The 16,675-nt window shown below is 54.8% G+C and overlaps 1 protein-coding gene across 1 annotated transcript in view; it reads left to right on the top strand.

Moving 5' to 3' along the window:
* Positions 1-16,675, top strand: part of DSCAML1 (DS cell adhesion molecule like 1) — a 329,391-nt gene that overhangs the window by 263,344 nt on the left and 49,372 nt on the right. Inside the window, exons 10-12 of the mRNA XM_047071154.1 lie at positions 8,334-8,533; positions 9,182-9,278; positions 9,918-10,046. Coding sequence (XP_046927110.1) covers positions 8,334-8,533; positions 9,182-9,278; positions 9,918-10,046 — 426 coding nt within the window. The remainder of the gene's footprint in view (positions 1-8,333; positions 8,534-9,181; positions 9,279-9,917; positions 10,047-16,675) is intronic.

Raw genomic sequence — 16,675 nt, 5'->3', positions numbered from 1 at the left:
TGTGTCTTCCACATTCTCCTTCCCACACACACTGTTCCTCTCCTTTGGGTATTCATAACTGAATCTTCCCTCCCTGGTGGCTTGGGGACTTGTCAGAAACACCAGCTGAGCTCCACTCACCAGGCGGAAGAGAGGGAGGGAGACCGAGACAGAGGACGCCTGACTCACGGCCAGCCCCACCTGGCCTGGCCTCCTGGCCCCACCAGCCCAGCCCCGCTCCAGATCCCGGGCTCCTGCGCTCCCCCGGGATTCATCGACACTACATCATCCGCAAACCCCCCCCCCCCCGGCCAGCTCCCCACTCTTGGGATAAAGCCCAGAGTGGGAGAAAAATCAAGCAGGCAGAAGGAGAAGGCTGGAATGGAACCAAAGGAAAGGGAGCTGACGAATTGTCAGGGGACTTGGGGCTCGGCCTCCTGCCTGCCATTCACCAGCTGTGTGACCTTAGACAAACCACTTAACCTCTCTGAGCCTCCACTTCCTCACCGGTAATGTAGGGGCTGAGACCCACCCCCCGGGCCCCCTCCTTAACAAGAATTAAGCTCCTTGCAAAGGCTGCTCAGGGTCTATGCAAACTTGCCAGGAACTTTCCCCAGCCTGGGAAGTAGGGCCCCAGAGCCCCATCTCCAAGCCTGGGGTTGGTGGGAAAGTCTGTGGAGGCTGGGGGTGAGCAAGGAAGCGGAGCTGTCTCGCGGTGTTTTAAAAATCTATCAGCCTCTCACATCAAATTAAAATGTAAATAGCAGCTGGTCCGGGCAGGACCTCGGGGGTGACAGGAGCCGGCCTGCGAGTAATTTCACAGACGGGAACCGGTTACATCGGATTCTGACAACTGTCTTGTTTCTGAAATTGATTTCCTCTCCCCTCGGCTTGCTGCCCCAGGAGGGTCCCGGAGCGAGGGGAGGGGGGGGATTCCGCCCAGCCTGGTGCCTTTCTCCTCCCCGTGACGCCTGCCAAGAAGGCCCCAGAGGAACCAGGAGGAGAAAATCTGAAATTTCGGCATGGCTGTAAAGCAGCGGCCTGGGCACCAAAGGCCCGACAAGGTTCCTCCCTGCCCTGGAGCGAGTCTGACTGCGGACCCAAGCAGGTGGGCCCGGGGCACTGGCAGGGAACAAGAGAGGTGCCTTGCGCGTGGGAGCTTTCCACAGATATGCCGAGCCCTGAACACAGATGCTTCCGCCCTGGGGAGTCTCAACAGCCAGAGACAAGGATCCCAGGACGCTGCCGTCTAAGACACGCACCGTGCCGGGGATGCCCTATGCCCGTAGGAGGGACAAGTGCAATGACACGGGGTATCAGGGAAGGGGCCCTGGATGTCATCTGTGGCCTCGACCAGAGTTGCTCTGACTTGGCCACGTGTGGTGCCAGGCAGCGTACCGGGCGCGGGGACTGTAACGCTTTGGACAAAACTGGCTCAGTTCACACAGGACTTCCTACAGGACCTCAGGGAAATGGCCCGGCCTCTCCCTCTCCGCCTAAAGGGGCCGTGTTGGAAGGGGCTGTGTATTAGAGGCGGCTGGCCTACATGGGTCTCCTCGATGCCTCTCCGCCCAGCCCCTCCCTGTTCCCGAGTCCCCAGAGAGTCTCCCCCTGCACCCCTCTTTGTAAAAAGAAATTAGGTTTTCCTGGCTGTTAATTGAATTACACTGCGGGAAAGCAGAGAAATTGTATCTCATTAAAGCCTCCTGTGTCCCATTGGCGCATCATGTTGCCTATGTGGCTGCTATTAGCATTTGTCACACAGGACTCAGCCCCGTGCATACAATCCCTTCTCTTCCTCCCCTGCTGTGCCTCTAAAGCTGCAGTCCCTGATGCCTGCCCGGGAGTGTCCTGCTGGGGCTGCCCACCACAGAGGAGCCACAGCCCCTCGGCGCCAGCCAAATTCCACTTTCCAAGGCCAGATGCCGTGTGCGTGCATGGCAGGCAGACAGGAAGAGGTGGCCGTCCCCTGCAACCACAGTAGCAGGGACTTAGGGAAGAAGTGCCTTCTGAAAGCCTTGGTCTCCTCATTTGAAAAATGAGGATAATAAGACTTCTCCTGGTTGCTGCTGAGGGGGGAATCCCTGAGCAGTAAAGCCAAGAGGCAAAGCACGCAGCTTATCGCCTGCTCCATCGTGGGCATCACGGGCCCGGGGAGGCCATAGAGCTTAGTCAAGAAACACGTCGGGACCCAGGCTTTGGAGCCGGGTGTATCGACAGGACCTACGTCCCCTGAGTTAATTCAGTTAAAGTACTAAAATACTGCCAGCACGTGGTAGCGGGTAAGTTCCCGGTGAAAGGTAATCATAAAAGTGTGTGTGTGTGTGTGTGTGTGTGTGTGTGTGTGTGTGTGTGTGGACGGTGGGGGCACTTATGTAATGGAGGGCTGTGGGTAGATGTACCTTAGGCAACATCAGGGTATCGACATACGGCCGACAACCGCATCATGTTATGTGTATGTGACGCCAGGTATGAGTCTATGGGTAAGGATGTCAGAGCACAGGTGACTGTGTTGGTGACTTTGGGGTGTGCTCTTATCACTGCTTGTGTGTGTGCGTGTATCTGTGTTCCTGTGGGTAGGTGACTGAACACGAACATCTCTCTAGGGAATCCTTATGGGCAGGGGGGTGGGGGTGGGGGCTGCCTTCAACCCAGAAAGCCCCCTGGGGCACAGAGCAGTGAGTGTTTAGGTTCAGTCGTGTTGGTGACCGTGAATCAGTGGAGCAGAGAGACCTTGCGATCCGGAGCAAGAGGCAAGGGGGAGGGGGAGGGAAGAGGAGAGCAGATGGGCCCCCAGTGTGTGGGCACAGGGGGGCACTGTGGCCCTGGGAGGCCGGGGACGAGGCTGGGGAAGAGGCGCAGCGGTAGAGTTCTCCGTTCTGGCGTTGGCAGGGAGACCGTGCGGGGCAGAGAGGAGAGAGGAGGCGGGTTGTCTGCTTCTATGCCGAGGACAGAGGGCTCAGACTCCTGTAGGCAAGGAGAGTATGGTGGATCGTAGAACTGCCTCCCAGAACAGTGAGCCAGATTCCCAGAGACCCAGACACTCCCAAGGGCGAGGTCCTCTGGTCCTGCCTGGGTCTCCTCTGCCTTTGCCCAGGGTTGCCTACTTCTGGTGCAGGGGATCACTGCCTCCCGTTGCAACACTTTCCCTAAAGAGCAAAAACTACCAGAAAATTCTTTCTTTGGCCACAGAGGACGTCTGTCCTTCCCCCTTTGTCAAGAACCATTGTGTCTTGTTCCCATGCCCCTCCCCGCAAGTTACAGACCCCCGGTTTTCGGCCACTCTTCAGATTTCACAGTCTGCGATGTGCCCATCTTCCTGGTCGCACTCCAGCTTGTTAATGTCCTCCGTCGAGTGCCCGGGACGAGCTGTCCTGTTTCATGAGTCACCTGGGGCTGTCCTTGTGATGCTAAAGAACTGGGGAATCTCTCTCCCAGCATCTGCCGTCAGTGTTCCAGCCCTGTGTGGCGAGCATCCCCTCTCCCATCGGCCAGCCCTTCAGATACACTGCGGTTTCCTAGCGGTGTGACCGTAAGCAGATCACTTCCCTGTATGGCCTCAGTTTCTTCTTTCGTAGAACAAAGGGTCTGGGTCACTCAGCAGGAACAAAGTCAAGTCACCTGTGTAACTTGAACTCTTCTCATTGTCCCACGTTCAAAAAGTGAAAAAAGAAACAACTGAGATTCATAGTAATAGTTTGCAGTTGACTCTTGAACGATGCAGGGGGTAAGGGTGCCGACCCCTCAAAGCAGCAAAAAAATCCGCATGTAACTTTTGGGTTCCCCAGAACTTAACTGCTAATCGCCTACTGTTGACCAGAAACCTTGCCATTACATAAACAGTCCATTAACACATATTGTGCATGTCGTGTGTATTATAGACTGTGTCCTTAACAATAAAGTCACCTAGAGAAAAGAAAATGTTATTAAGAAGATCGTAAGGAAGAGAAAATACGTTCACAGTGCTGGACTGTATTTATTTTTTAACATCCGCCTATAAGTGGACCCATGCAGTCCAAACCTGTGTTGTTCAAGAGTCAACTGTATTTCATTTAACTCAGTGTCTCTAAAATATTAACGTGTAACCAGTGCGACATTCTGGAGGATACAGTTTTACATTATTCTTTTTCTTCCTACGTTTTTGAAGCCCAGTGCGAGCGGTACATTCACAGCGCATCTCAGTTCGTGGGAGCCACATTTCAAGCGCCCAGGAGCCACGTGTGGTTGGTAACTGCCATATCGAACGTCACTTGGGTTCTGCAAATCTAGGTCTCTGTGATTCTGTGGAATAGTCTGGCAAGTGACATCTTAAGAGGTGCATGCGTTTATCTGGGGCTTGTCTTGGAACAGCAGAGGGAGGGGCCTGAGAGCCCTGGGATGGGAATAGTACCCAGGTTTCTCCAGCAGCTGCTACGTGGCAGGCCCTTCACATATACGGACTTATCGGCCCCCAAAACAACTCTGCAAGGAGGTGGCCTGTCTTCATACCACAGGTGGTGAACCTGGGGTTGACTCTACTGTATTAAAGTCTCCGTACTTGGTGAAGACACAAGTAGGGCCCACGCCTGCCTGGCCCCCAACCCCTTCAAGCTGGGTGGGGGGGCCACAGAAGAGCCTCCTCTTCTTAGACGGGCTCCTCTGAACATGCTCTGAGCTTTGAGGCTGTGAGGAGAGCGTTGGGTTGTACTGAGCCGATACTCACTACAATAACCGTGGTTGAAACGAACCCACCCCCGCCCCGGGGCTAAAGGACCAAGTGGGCTCTGAGGCCTATCCAGGATCTCCCGAGGCCCTCTTTTCTCTAGTTGCCCCCATGTCTGTCTCTTTAAACAAACATGATTGGGAAGACTCCCTAGGGTGGGACTGGCATGTACGGATGCACAGGTTGTGCACTGCTCAAAGGTGCAGGGCCTAAGGGGCAAGTGGAGCCTGAAGCCCAGGTCTTTTCCCACTGGCCAGACTACGGTTCTTGGCACCGGGTTGCATCCAGCCAGAGGGGTGCCTTTATAATCCCCACACATGCCCTGGACAGGCTAGGGCAGCCCTGCCTGGAGAACAAAACAGGGATGTGCTACAAGTTTCTTGATCTGGTGCGGAGCTTTGAAGTGCTCCTACCAGAAGAAGAGTCTTCTTTTCCTCCGACTTCCTCAAACCTCTTCTTCTCCAGGAAGGCCTCAGGGCTTGGCCCACTCAGGGGTCCCCGGCCCCTGTCTCTGGCCATTCACCGTGGGGAGAGCAGAGGTAGCCCATGTGCCCCTGCCCCCACACCCCTGCATTTCAATCCTTCAGAAAAAAAAAAAAAAAAAATGGAGGCATCTGCAATGCAAGGCCTGACTTGTTGATGTAAAATCTCACTCTATATTCTACCCAGGTTTATACGAGTGAATTATGCAAATCTTTGATGGAAAATATTCCTCCACACATCCTTGAGAGTGTAAAACCTTAGTCAATAATTCATACACGGATGTCTCTGACTGCAGGCTTTTTCTTCATTATAACTTGCACCTCGTTATTTGTCTTTCGCGTTTTATTGTATATCCTGGTGTAATGCTGTGCATTATAAAATTTATCTGCTTCGTTATTTGATGAGCTAGGGCTGGGGATTGTGCTCGGAGGCTGGTGCAGGGGCCAGGGGCCAGGGCTGGCCTCAGTGTCAAGTTCCGTAAGACAGAAGGCGGAGAAGGTGGCTGGCTGCATCGTGTGACTTCTGGGACACCAGACACTGCCCTTCATCCCCCACACCTGTTTCAAATGTCTCCTCACCCACCGACTGGTGTCTCAGGGCACATCATCGTTAGGGCTGCGTGGCATCCTTTGTCCTTAGAAGTCAGGTGACCCTGGAGAGTTGCTGGGAAGAACTTTGAGTAGGTCTGTAATACTGGAGGGTATTGCAGGGAGAGGGGCGCCTGGGTGGCTCAGTCAGTTAAGCGTCTGACTTCAGCTCAGGTCATGGTCACGCGGTTCACGGGATCGCACTGTGCTGACGGCTCGGAACCTGGAGCCTGCTTCAGATTCTGTGTCCCCCTCCCCCCCCTCCCCAGCTCGCTCTCTCACTCTCTCTCGCTCTCTCCATTTAAAAAGATTAAAACTGGAGGGGAGAAAAGTCCTGAGGACACTGGGAGGGAAAGAAAAAATCAGCCACTGACATGGAGCAGGGACCCGGTGCCCCAGAGGGCAGCTGGGGGGTGTTCGGCCAGAGACTGGGAGCCGTCTTGCACGGTTGCCCAGGCAGGCCATTGATGGGGTATGATGATGAGCTGGGTCTCTGCTCTGCAGAATTCAGTGTGGGGAGGCGTCCTCTTCCCACCATGGGTGGGGGTGGGAAGGTGGAGTGATGTCTGATTCTCACTGCCAACCAGTGCCAGCCCAGTCTGTGGGCTCCAGAGTGGCTAATGGGCTAACGGGCATCCCGCAGACGAGAGCCACTGCGTCCCGTACTCAGATAGGCAGGTTTTCCCAGGAAGGGGGTGAGGAGAAGGCAAGGGCAAGGACAGTCTTGCAGGTGCATCACACCACTTTGCTTCCTGGGGTCTGCCCTACGTACGGCTGTCTCTGCTCTAGCAGGCCTCATGGCCTGGGGTGCCCATCTAAGTCCCGCTGTGTCCCGTATGCATTTCCCCAGCATAGTACTTGCCGTCCTGTGCCAGGATTGCTAGCCTTGTCTGTGCTCACCGCTACCATGAAACTCCTTGAGATCTGGTTTGTCCTGTTCACTGTTGGAACCCAGTACAAAGCCCGGCACATAACAGGTGCTCAATAAATACTCGTTGAATGGATGGATGGCGCCTCCCCAGATACCCTCAGTCAAAGGTAATTTCTCCTAATACCTCTGTGCGACACTGCTCAGATCCTCCACATTTTCATGGGGTTCCTGCAGGTGTCTGTCCCCCTCCCCTCTCCCCCTCCTTCCAAGAGGCAAGGACCCTGTCTCACAGCGTGCGTGTCCCCCAGGCCTGCCACAGTGCCACATAATGGCATGGACGCTCAATGCATATTTGTTGACTTGGAGGGAGGAGAGTGGGGACAGGATTTCCCTGGCAGCCGAGACCGTCCTTCCCTCTGCCCGGCCCCTCCTCCTGCTGCTAGCTAAGGTGCTCAGGCCCAGAAGAGGGTCAAGATCTAGACGCACTGGGAGTGACCTCCTGATGGCCAGATGGGGCCTTGGTTGCTTCACGGTGATTTTCTCAGCTCAGCGGGGAGGTGGGGAGAAACCTGTTAAAGCTGCTTGAGGGACCTTAATAATGGCGATGCTCTGCAGGGTTTTGTGTTGCATTTTGTTTGGATGAACAGGGGAGCTTCTCAGCTGTTCGAGAGGAGTAAACCAGCTGAGCCTGAGCCTTGGAGAGAGCCTGAGCCATGGACACAAAGCAAAGGCCCCAGTACTTTACAGTAGGGCTCATAACTAACCTAGGGTCCAGAGACCACCCCCCCCCAACCCCCTCAGAAAGTCCATGGATCTTGGGGCGCCTGGGTGGCGCAGTCGGTTAAGCGTCCGACTTCAGCCAGGTCACGATCTCGCGGTCCGGGAGTTCGAGCCCCGCGTCGGGCTCTGGGCTGATGGCTCAGAGCCTGGAGCCTGTTTCCGATTCTGTGTCTCCCTCTCTCTCTGCCCCTCCCCCGTTCATGCTCTGTCTCTCTCTGTCCCAAAAATAAATAAACGTTGAAAAAAAAATTAAAAAAAAAAAAGAAAGTCCATGGATCTGATCTAAGGGGTCTATGAATTTGCATAGGAGAAGAGAGCACATCTTTTTTCCCACCAACTTAGAGCTGACATGTAGTATTTCCTTCCATGTTGAATATAAGCAACAAACCACAGCAGAAGCAGCACCCGAGGCCCCCACCAGCAGAAATCCACAGATGCTTTCGTACCACACTTCTCGCATTTATGCTTATCGCCGTTACAGAATCGTGCTGATGTAACTCCGCACTAGACAGCATTTGATAAAGGGTAATAAAAAAAACACATATTGATATGTGATATACTATGTGAAAAGTTTGCCTTTGAAGGTTTTTAATATTTGTATAGCCATACTTCAATATATCTGGTTTCCTTTGTAGTTCTGTATATATTGTGCGTTTTAAAACATGCTGAAAAGGTGTCCGCGGAATATAAGAATCCCTGGTGAAGAGAGAGGCCACTCCAGTCATGGGTGGGGAGGCGGAAAAGGAAGATAGGCAAGTGGGGTTTCTGACAGCCCCCCCACAACTTTTGATAGACCCCGTCCCTGGGGCTAAGGCGCTCTGCAGGGGAGGGGTAGCGGGGGCGGGGCCTCTGCACAAGGCACACGCCCCTCCCCCAGGCTGGCCGCCCCGCCCCCCCTCACTGGGGCTCCTGCACCTCCTCCCCTCCCCAGTCCCGGCCATGATCACCTCCCACCCCAACACCACCATCGCCATCAAGGGTCACGCCAAGGAGCTCAACTGCACAGCCAGGGGTGAGCGGCCCATCATAATCCGCTGGGAGAAGGGGGACACGGTCATCGACCCCGACCGAGTCATGAGGTACGCCATCGCCACCAAGGACAACGGCGATGAGGTTGTCTCCACGCTGAAGGTGAGCAACCACGCCCCGGTCTCAGGGGGACCCCACTCTCTGAAAGTGGGGAGCCCGCAATTTTACTGCTGTATCTATTGGAGGTAGATGGGGATCTGGGAGCCCCTCCCCTCACCCCCAAAAGCACCTTCCCTTTCCTACCTATTTCCCTTCTTCATTCGGGAGCCTCTGCCTTAGAACCTCACTATGCCTCCTTCCTGACAACCCTACAGCCATTAAATGTGTGGAACCCTCAGCCCTTCTCCCTTTTCTGGAACCCCTGGACTCCATCCTCCCTCCTGGACCCCTCCGCTCCTCCCTCCCTCTGGGACTCCTCAGTCCCTCCCCTTCTCCTTCGACTTTCAGCCCTTCCCTCCCTCTTGAGATCCCCTCAGCCCCTTTTCCCCACTCTCCTGGGGTCCCTCAGCCCCTGTCTTTCTCCCCCTTGTCCCCCCTCAGCCCCTCCCTGCCTGGACTCCTCCACCCCTCCATCCTTGGAACTTTCAGGGAAGAGGAGCCCTTGACAAAGCCCTTGTGGGCCCCTCTCCCAGGAGACGTGGCCTTGCTGCCCCCCACTAGAGTGAGCCCCCTTCAGCAGACCAGCTCTAAAGCACTCTCCCCATTTCCTCCCTCTCTCCCCATCCTCCTGCCCTGCGGGCCACCTCCCAGCTCAAGCCAGCTGACCGTGGGGACTCTGTGTTCTTCAGCTGCCACGCCATCAACTCATATGGGGAGGACCGGGGCTTGATCCAACTCACTGTGCAAGGTACCTGTGCCCCACCGTTCCCAAGCCCCGCCCCAGGGAGCCAGCTGCCCGCTGCCAGCTCCACCTCAAGAACGGGGTCATCACCCACACCGTGGTGGAGGATGATAGGAACTGGCCTCTGAGAAGAGCCTTCCTACGCTCTCCCTTCCGGCCAGAGCGGGGCAGTAAGGGCCCTTCCAGGCACACTTCGGACAGCACGGTTTACACCAGCCACGGTCACTGTAGAACGCACTGCTGCTTCCAGAAGTGGGGGGCATCTGGGTTTGTGGCCCCGGACCCGGGAGGAGATGAGGGCAGGGAGAGTCAAGCCGGGAAAAGTTGAGAGCTCTTCACGGAGGACAAACAGACTCTCGGGTCAGGGGGATCCCTGCAAGAGGGCCTGCCCTCCCACCGGCCAACGAAGAGAAGGGGAACAAAGCAGGAGACCAAGCTTAGGCCCCACTCTGCCTCTGAGCCCCACCGCTGGGCCTCCCCCTGACCCACCTTGCCCTGACCCCGGGTTCAGAGCCCATGGGAAGACCACGGCTGGCACCAATTCCCCGGGACACAGCAGAACCCTGGCCTTCTCTGGAGATAGGCAGGAGGCCATGCTCTCTGCTGCCGTCCTCACTTCTGCTCCTTCCTTCTGCCGCTCCCCAGAACCCCCTGACCCCCCAGAGCTGGAGATCCGGGAGGTGAAGGCCCGGAGCATGAACCTGCGCTGGACCCAGCGATTCGACGGGAATAGCATCATCACGGGCTTCGATATTGAATACAAGAACAAATCAGGTAGGGTGAAGGCTCAGCCTGCGGTGGCCCTGTGCCCATGCCCTGTCCGTGCCCCCCTGTGGGGGAGTCCTTGGGCCTCAGAGCTGCCCATCTGAGACAAACACACCGGCACCCACCAGGCCACAGGCCCTCGTCTCTCCCTAAGGGCAGGACTCTGGTTGGGCTAAGAGCTCTGTGAGAGGGGCAGACGATGGGGCAGTTAACGGGGAGGGAGGAGCGTCAGTGCCTTCTTTCCAGGACTGTCCCTGGGCCAAGGGCGACAAGGTGGTCTGACTTAAAGCAGCTGAAAGGCCCGGAGGCAAAGGGCTATGGGCTGAGTCTGTGGGGTCAGAGACATCATGGATTTGGCTAGTCATCTGGGCACTCCTGGTTTGGGATTATGGGAGTGCTTGGGGGTCAGAGAGCTGGACCTTGGTGGTCTGCGGGGGACGGGATCCCCTGGAAAAACCTAGATCTAAGTCTTGTCCTCCTGGTATCCCTTCAGAGCCCTCCCCTGGGACCCTAGCTAGCACCGATGAGGCCGTGAAGCCCTGCGGAGCAGAATGACAGTGGGCCCCCAGGTCTCTGGGGAAATAGGGGACCCGTGGTCAGGTGGCAGGAAATGGCAAAGAGGGGGCCTCAGAGGGGGCGAGAGGCCTGGAGTGGACCAAGCCACAGGGTTGCCGCAGGGGCTCATGCTTATGTCTGTTTGACTCTCTCTGGAAGGTACGTGAGAAATGGGCCACCGGGGTTACCCCCGAGAGGGCGCCTGGGTGGCACCCACGTGGGAATGCGAGGCAAGCCTGCTCCTCACTCTGGCTGCTTCTGGACCTTTTGCGTTCGTTTAAGCCTTTGTCAGCTTTTCAAAAACAATTCAGAAATGGGAAAAGAGAGCCTGGAGAACTCACCCCTCCCCAGCCCCCTTTCCTCTGCCAGCTCCAACTAGTTTTCAGGTCTTCGTGTAACTCCAAGGTTTTGTTTCTCCTGGGGGCTTCTAGACCCTTCCTTAGCACAGCGCACAGTCAGTGGCTGGCTGGGTGTCCTCTCCTCGGGAAGGACCAAGTCTCAGTCCCTGCTGTGTTCCCAGCACCTGGCACACTGCCCGCCACGGGCTTAGATGCTCGGCAGATGGCTGCTGAGTGAGTCAAAGTGAGACCCAGGAAAGCAAAGTCAGAGTTGCATATTCACCTCTTGAGAAGCAGCTCCGTCCGTGACACCAGATCGGTCATCTCCGGTACAGGTTTCTCCAGGGAGGCGCCCTGCCCTCGGAAGCTTACTGTCTCGTTGGGCAGAAGAGTCAGGCTGCAGCCGGCCACCCAGGAGTCCATCCCTGAGTGTGGGAAGAGGGTGGCAGAGGGTGGCTGCCACCATCAGAGGCACCGGGGAAGGCTCTCTCTCATCCCTGCAGGTGCCGCATTGAGAGCTAGGACTTGGGGGTTGGAAGGTGATGGGCCTGGGTTCAGGGAACGGGGAAGGGCAGAGCCCGGAGCAGGTGGAGTTTACCGCAGGGAGTGGCCTGTCTAGCGCAGGGCTCTTGGATACAGTCCTTGGGACTAAAATGTGTTCTGGGGCCTCTGGGCTGAGTTTTTTACTTTGCTGGGGAAGGTCACTGAGAGCCCCTCTCGATGGGCTCCCAGAGAGAGACTTGGGTAACACGGCACCCTGGAAAGATACATCTGGCGTCTGTGGAAGAATGGGGTTCTGGGAAGGGAGTGGGAGGCTGCGGCTGGGGAGAGGTGGTGAGTGGCCAGGCCTCAGCAGAGACGCGGGGCACGAGGGGAGAGGGGGCTGACTGTGTCCATCTCATACGTCAAGACCTCCTGCGGCTGCCCCGGGAGAGGGTGGGCCTGTAGGCCCAACCCCCGTATGGCACTGCCCGCTCCGTCTCCCTGCCAGGTTGCTATGGCTGGCGGGGCTCTGCCCTGTCATTGTCAGAGGAGGGGAGGGGAGGCCTGGGCTGTCACTCGCACCCCTCCCCGACTGTCCCTTGCAACCGCCTCCCCGCCCTCCTCCCCCATGCTGCCCCATTGCCTGCTCCCCCTCCGCGGACCACTCTCTAATGTGTGGCAACCTTTCCCGGGGCCCCGCTGAGCAGGGCAAAGCTGAGAACATCACACATCTGGAGAGCAATGCAGGAGGAGAGGGGGGCAGGAAAGATGCTATCTTCAGAGCACATCCATGCCTTGCCCAAGCCCCTCCGGCTCTCCCGCAAGATGAGGGACTGCCACAGCCTACCCCCAAGCTGGGGGTGCCAGGATGGGTGGGCAGAGTGGAGAGGGAGGGGTAATGAAGACGCTCCCTTCAACAAGGGCTTTGCGCCTGTAGGAAAATAAATCACAGGATCAAGAGCAGGGGGATGCCGGCTGGTCCTTTCCCCTACCTTTGGGTTGGACTGCTCCATCCCGGGGGGACATCTGTCCTGGCATTTAGGAAAGGGGGTTCTGGGGGAGCTGTAGGGAGTCATCCCTGGCATCAGGCAGAAGCCGTGAGCACAGCACAGCTTCCTCGTCTATAAGGTGGGAACGGTAATGCCTATCTCGTGGGATTGTTTTGAGGATTAAAGAGAAGGCATCTACAGGGGCGCCTGGGTGGCTCAGTCGATCGAGTTCCAACTCTTGATCTCAGCTCAGGTCTTGATCTCAGGGTCGCGAGTTCAAGCCCCATGGTGGGCTCCATGCTCAGTGTGAAGCCTGCTTTAAAAGAGAGAGAGAGAGAGAGAGAGAGCATCTAGCACAGGGCTGTCGTAAACCTTTAATAAATGTGAGTTCCTCTCTCCCTTCTAACTCACATACCTCATGTGGCAATTTATAGTCCTATGGGACTCGCAGGCTGAAATATATGTCTGTCAGTCAGCAACATGAACTGAGTGCCAATAATTTTTTGCAGAATCATGCAGCAGCCATGTGGTAGGGAAAGAAGAAGAAATAGAGTGTTGCCCTTGAAGCTTACAGCGCAGTTGGCGTGAGAACATACACTGCGCGCGCACACACACACACACGCACACGCACACACGCACACACGCCTTCAGAATCATTACAAAGCACTATCCAAGCATGTGTAATACTCCGCAAACAGTATTACGTGATAACTGGAAAAGGTATCCTAGGGAACAGATGGGTGACTCAAAGGAAGGAGGGAGCTGTGTGTGTGTGTGTGTGTGTGTGTGTGTGTGTGTGTGTAAGTAGATCTCCTTCCACACAAGGAATAGTAGAACAAGAACAGTTCTTGAAAGCAGAAGACTTGGGCTGACCAAGCATCAGAACTGTGTGATCTTTAGCAAGCTACTTTGGACATCTCTTTGTCAAATGGAGACAATAGCGTGTAATTCTCAGAATGGCTGTAAGGATTAAACAAGTGTGGAGACTTACGTGGAAGCACTTAGCACAGAGCCTGGCACATCCTTACCCTCCACGGGTCCCTGTCCTGTCCCTCTCTCTCTTCCTCCTGCCCTAGACCACCCCCAGGCTGGGTCTCCCTCCCTCTCTCTTCCTCCTGCCCTAGACCACCCCCAGACCAGGTCCGGACCAGCTGCTCCTGACCCCCTCCTTTGCCTCAGTTTTGTCTTTGCCAGGTTTTCTGCCATGTTGCTCATCGTGCTAATTTTCCAAGGGAAATTACCAAGTCTGCCCTTTCTAAACCATCCCGCTCACGCTGACTTCTCCTGGCCCCGGGCAGCAGAGTAATAATACATGAATGCTGAATGATAAATAGCACCATCCACACAAATCTATCAGATGGCGCTGTGCAGTTTTAAAAATGCAGACACTACATTTCATTTCTGTTCCCCAAGCAAGGAGCAGGAATGGGTTCTTTGAGGATGGCCCTCCAAGCCCAGAAGGCAGCCTCCTGGTGCGAGCTGTCGGCCACTGTGGGGTGAGCCAGCCTGGTGTGTGCTGTGATGTTCTGTGTTAGCTGGAGTGTGGCTGTGAGAGGGACTGATGCTGGGATGTCGTGTGCGGTCGTCGTGACCCAGGGAACCTCTTCTGGGTGCTGCAGAGAGATTGCCATGGGTGGGGGTGGGGGCGGGGGCTTAGTGCTGTCATGCAAGGAGAAAGTCAGAGATGCAGAATGGATTTGTTTCCCAAGTGCAGGCAGCTAAATGCTCCAGATGTGGCTTTTGTCCAAGCTGCTCTCCCTCTACAGCAAATGTGTCTTCTGAAAGACCAGAGGCTCCAGGTCCCCTCCCGGCAAGCAGTCCACAGAGTAGAAGGCGCTGACATCTCCCCAGCCACTTCCTTATTTTTTAAGAAGAATATTTTTGCATCAGAAACCCTTTGATGAAGAAAGGGAGAGAGCGCCCTTAATGAAATATGTTAATCTGGGTAAGCCAGGCTCATATGAAAGGGAATATTAAAACAGACAATATTCGCCAAACCCAGCTCAGTACTCAGAGCTGAAAAGGAAAGAGAAGAAAATAGGGCCCCTAATTTCAGCTATTCAGGGTCAGAGAGATGGCAGTGATCAAGTTTGGAAAATCAGCTAAAGGCCTTCAGATTTGACTCTGATGCATTAGCCTGAAAGGGCTGTGGGGAGAGAGTTTTTATGCCAACATCAAAGATGATTTGGGAACACAAGGTCAAATCCACCTGCAAACGACTGGTAAAAGCAGAGAGAAAGGGGCCACTTTCTGGGACCCTCCAGGCCCCAACCCTTCTGTGATTGGCGGCCTAGTGTGGCAGGGAAGGGAAAGGCAAGGCGGGGTATTTATTGTGACTACAAAATGCAGAGGAACTCTGAGTCCAAAGTAAAGGACACACAGTGGCTCGGATCTAACACCAACAATGGGTTTTAAGTGCCCAGCACATGCCAAGTGGAGACAGGCAAAGCTTTATACATGGCTCCCGCCTTTAAGGAGCTTAGTGTCTCCTTGGCCAGTTGCTACTGAAACAGTGAGCCCTGTGCGGCAAAGAGGGCTGTAAATGCTGTAGGAGTTCAGACGAAAAGAGTGGAGAAACATGGAGTCCGAAAGGTATACACAAGCCAGATGTTGTAGGGCCTGGGGTCCCGAGAAGAAATTTTGTTTTTGTCCCAAGAGCAAGGAAAAACTATTGGAGAGTTTTATGCAGGGGGACAGCAGTATCAGATTTGTGTTCGAGAAGACCACTCTCAGGGCCGGGACAGTATTCGGCCGGCAGAAAGTGCTTGATCCTATTTGTGGGGTGAAGGATGGCTGCAGTGTGGTGAACACATGGAAGGGGGTGCACAGTGGGTTCTGGGATGTTGTTTCCCTGGTCCAAGGGGGAGGTGACAGTGGCTTGGCTGGGGCGGGGATGGAGATGGAGAGAAATGGAGAGATTTAAGAGATACATGGGACACAAAAGCTATAAGACTTCATAGAAGAGTCCGGAATAACACCCGGAACACCATGCGCCTGTTTCCTGAGGTGCGGACGTGAGGAAGGTGATGGGTTTATAGGGGGGATGGTCAAGACTTCTGTCTTGGACATGTTGAATGTGAGCTGCCTTTGAAACATCCAAGAAGAGACGTCAAGTAAACAGTTGGCTGTAAGAATCTTGAGTTCAAAGGAGATGTCCAGCTGGACACAAATCTTCACGTTATCTGTGTATAGATGGAAATAGAAGCCAAATATGGGGAAATTCTGTAAAACAAAAGAAGTAGGACCTAGGATGGACTGGAAGAACTCCATCTAACCATTAATGGGAGGGTGGGAAAAATGCACCTGCAAAGCAGAGAGAGGAAAAATAGCCCAAGACGTAAGAGAAAAGCCAGAGAGTGTTTTATCAGGGAAGCCAAGGAAAGAGTATGTCAGGAAAAGGGAGAGGTCCAAGTGTTGAACACTCCCGAGAGGCCAGGTGAAGAATTGGATTTGGTGACGTGGGGGTTGCCGATGCCGCGGAGATATAGTGCCGATATCATGGGGGTGTGAAGAGTAAATGGTGAATGTTTACATTGTCCAGCACCACACCTGGTGCATCACAAGTGCTTGGGAATTATTGGCTCTTCTTCTCCACTAGAGTCAGCTGGTGCACCCCACCCCCACACTCTCCTGTGGCCCTGCTAAAGCCAGCAGGTGCACACAATCCACACTAGGGACAGCCCTTGAGCATCTGGGTCTGGTGGCTAGGCAGGCTTATGTTTCTAGGCCCCATGGGTCTGAAACAATCAGAGAGACAATTCTTGGCAGGCTCTCACCCCCAGGACACTGCACAGACAGCAAACTAAAACACACCCCAGCCTTCTTGTGGAAAGGACCTATTTACTTGTCCTAGAGCTTCAGCCTAAAGGGCAGGCTTCGGGTTATGACACATCCTAAGACTACCGAAATGTTCTAAGAGAATGTGGGCTAAGGGAATGCCATCCTTGTGCTTTCCCTTGGCCTCACTACAACATACCAGTACATCCCAGGAAGGAGCTCATACACTTGTCTGGAGCCTTGACTTTTGCAACTATTGCCAAGGGGACACCTCCAGATGGCCTGGTCTGGAGGCCAGCAGGGTTTGTGATTGCAGTCCCATTGGACAGTATGTATTTGTATACTTTAAAAGCTGCTGTCTAAGAATCTGGCTTCCAATCAGCCTGAAAGTCAGCAGGTGCTAAGATCCCTCCCTCTGGAACACTGACAGGTCTTGGCACACCCTCAACAACTGGGACCGATCCAGAATAAATCAGGCTGTTTAGACAATCACAAA

Source organism: Lynx rufus, unplaced genomic scaffold, assembly GCF_022079265.1.
Source record: "Lynx rufus isolate CCGP_SWC_20201006 ecotype Redwood Valley unplaced genomic scaffold, mLynRuf1.p SCAF_9, whole genome shotgun sequence".
NCBI lineage: Eukaryota > Metazoa > Chordata > Mammalia > Carnivora > Felidae > Lynx > Lynx rufus.
The sequence above is the reverse complement of the archived record's forward strand: the minus strand, read 5'-3'. Positions and strand labels throughout refer to the sequence as shown.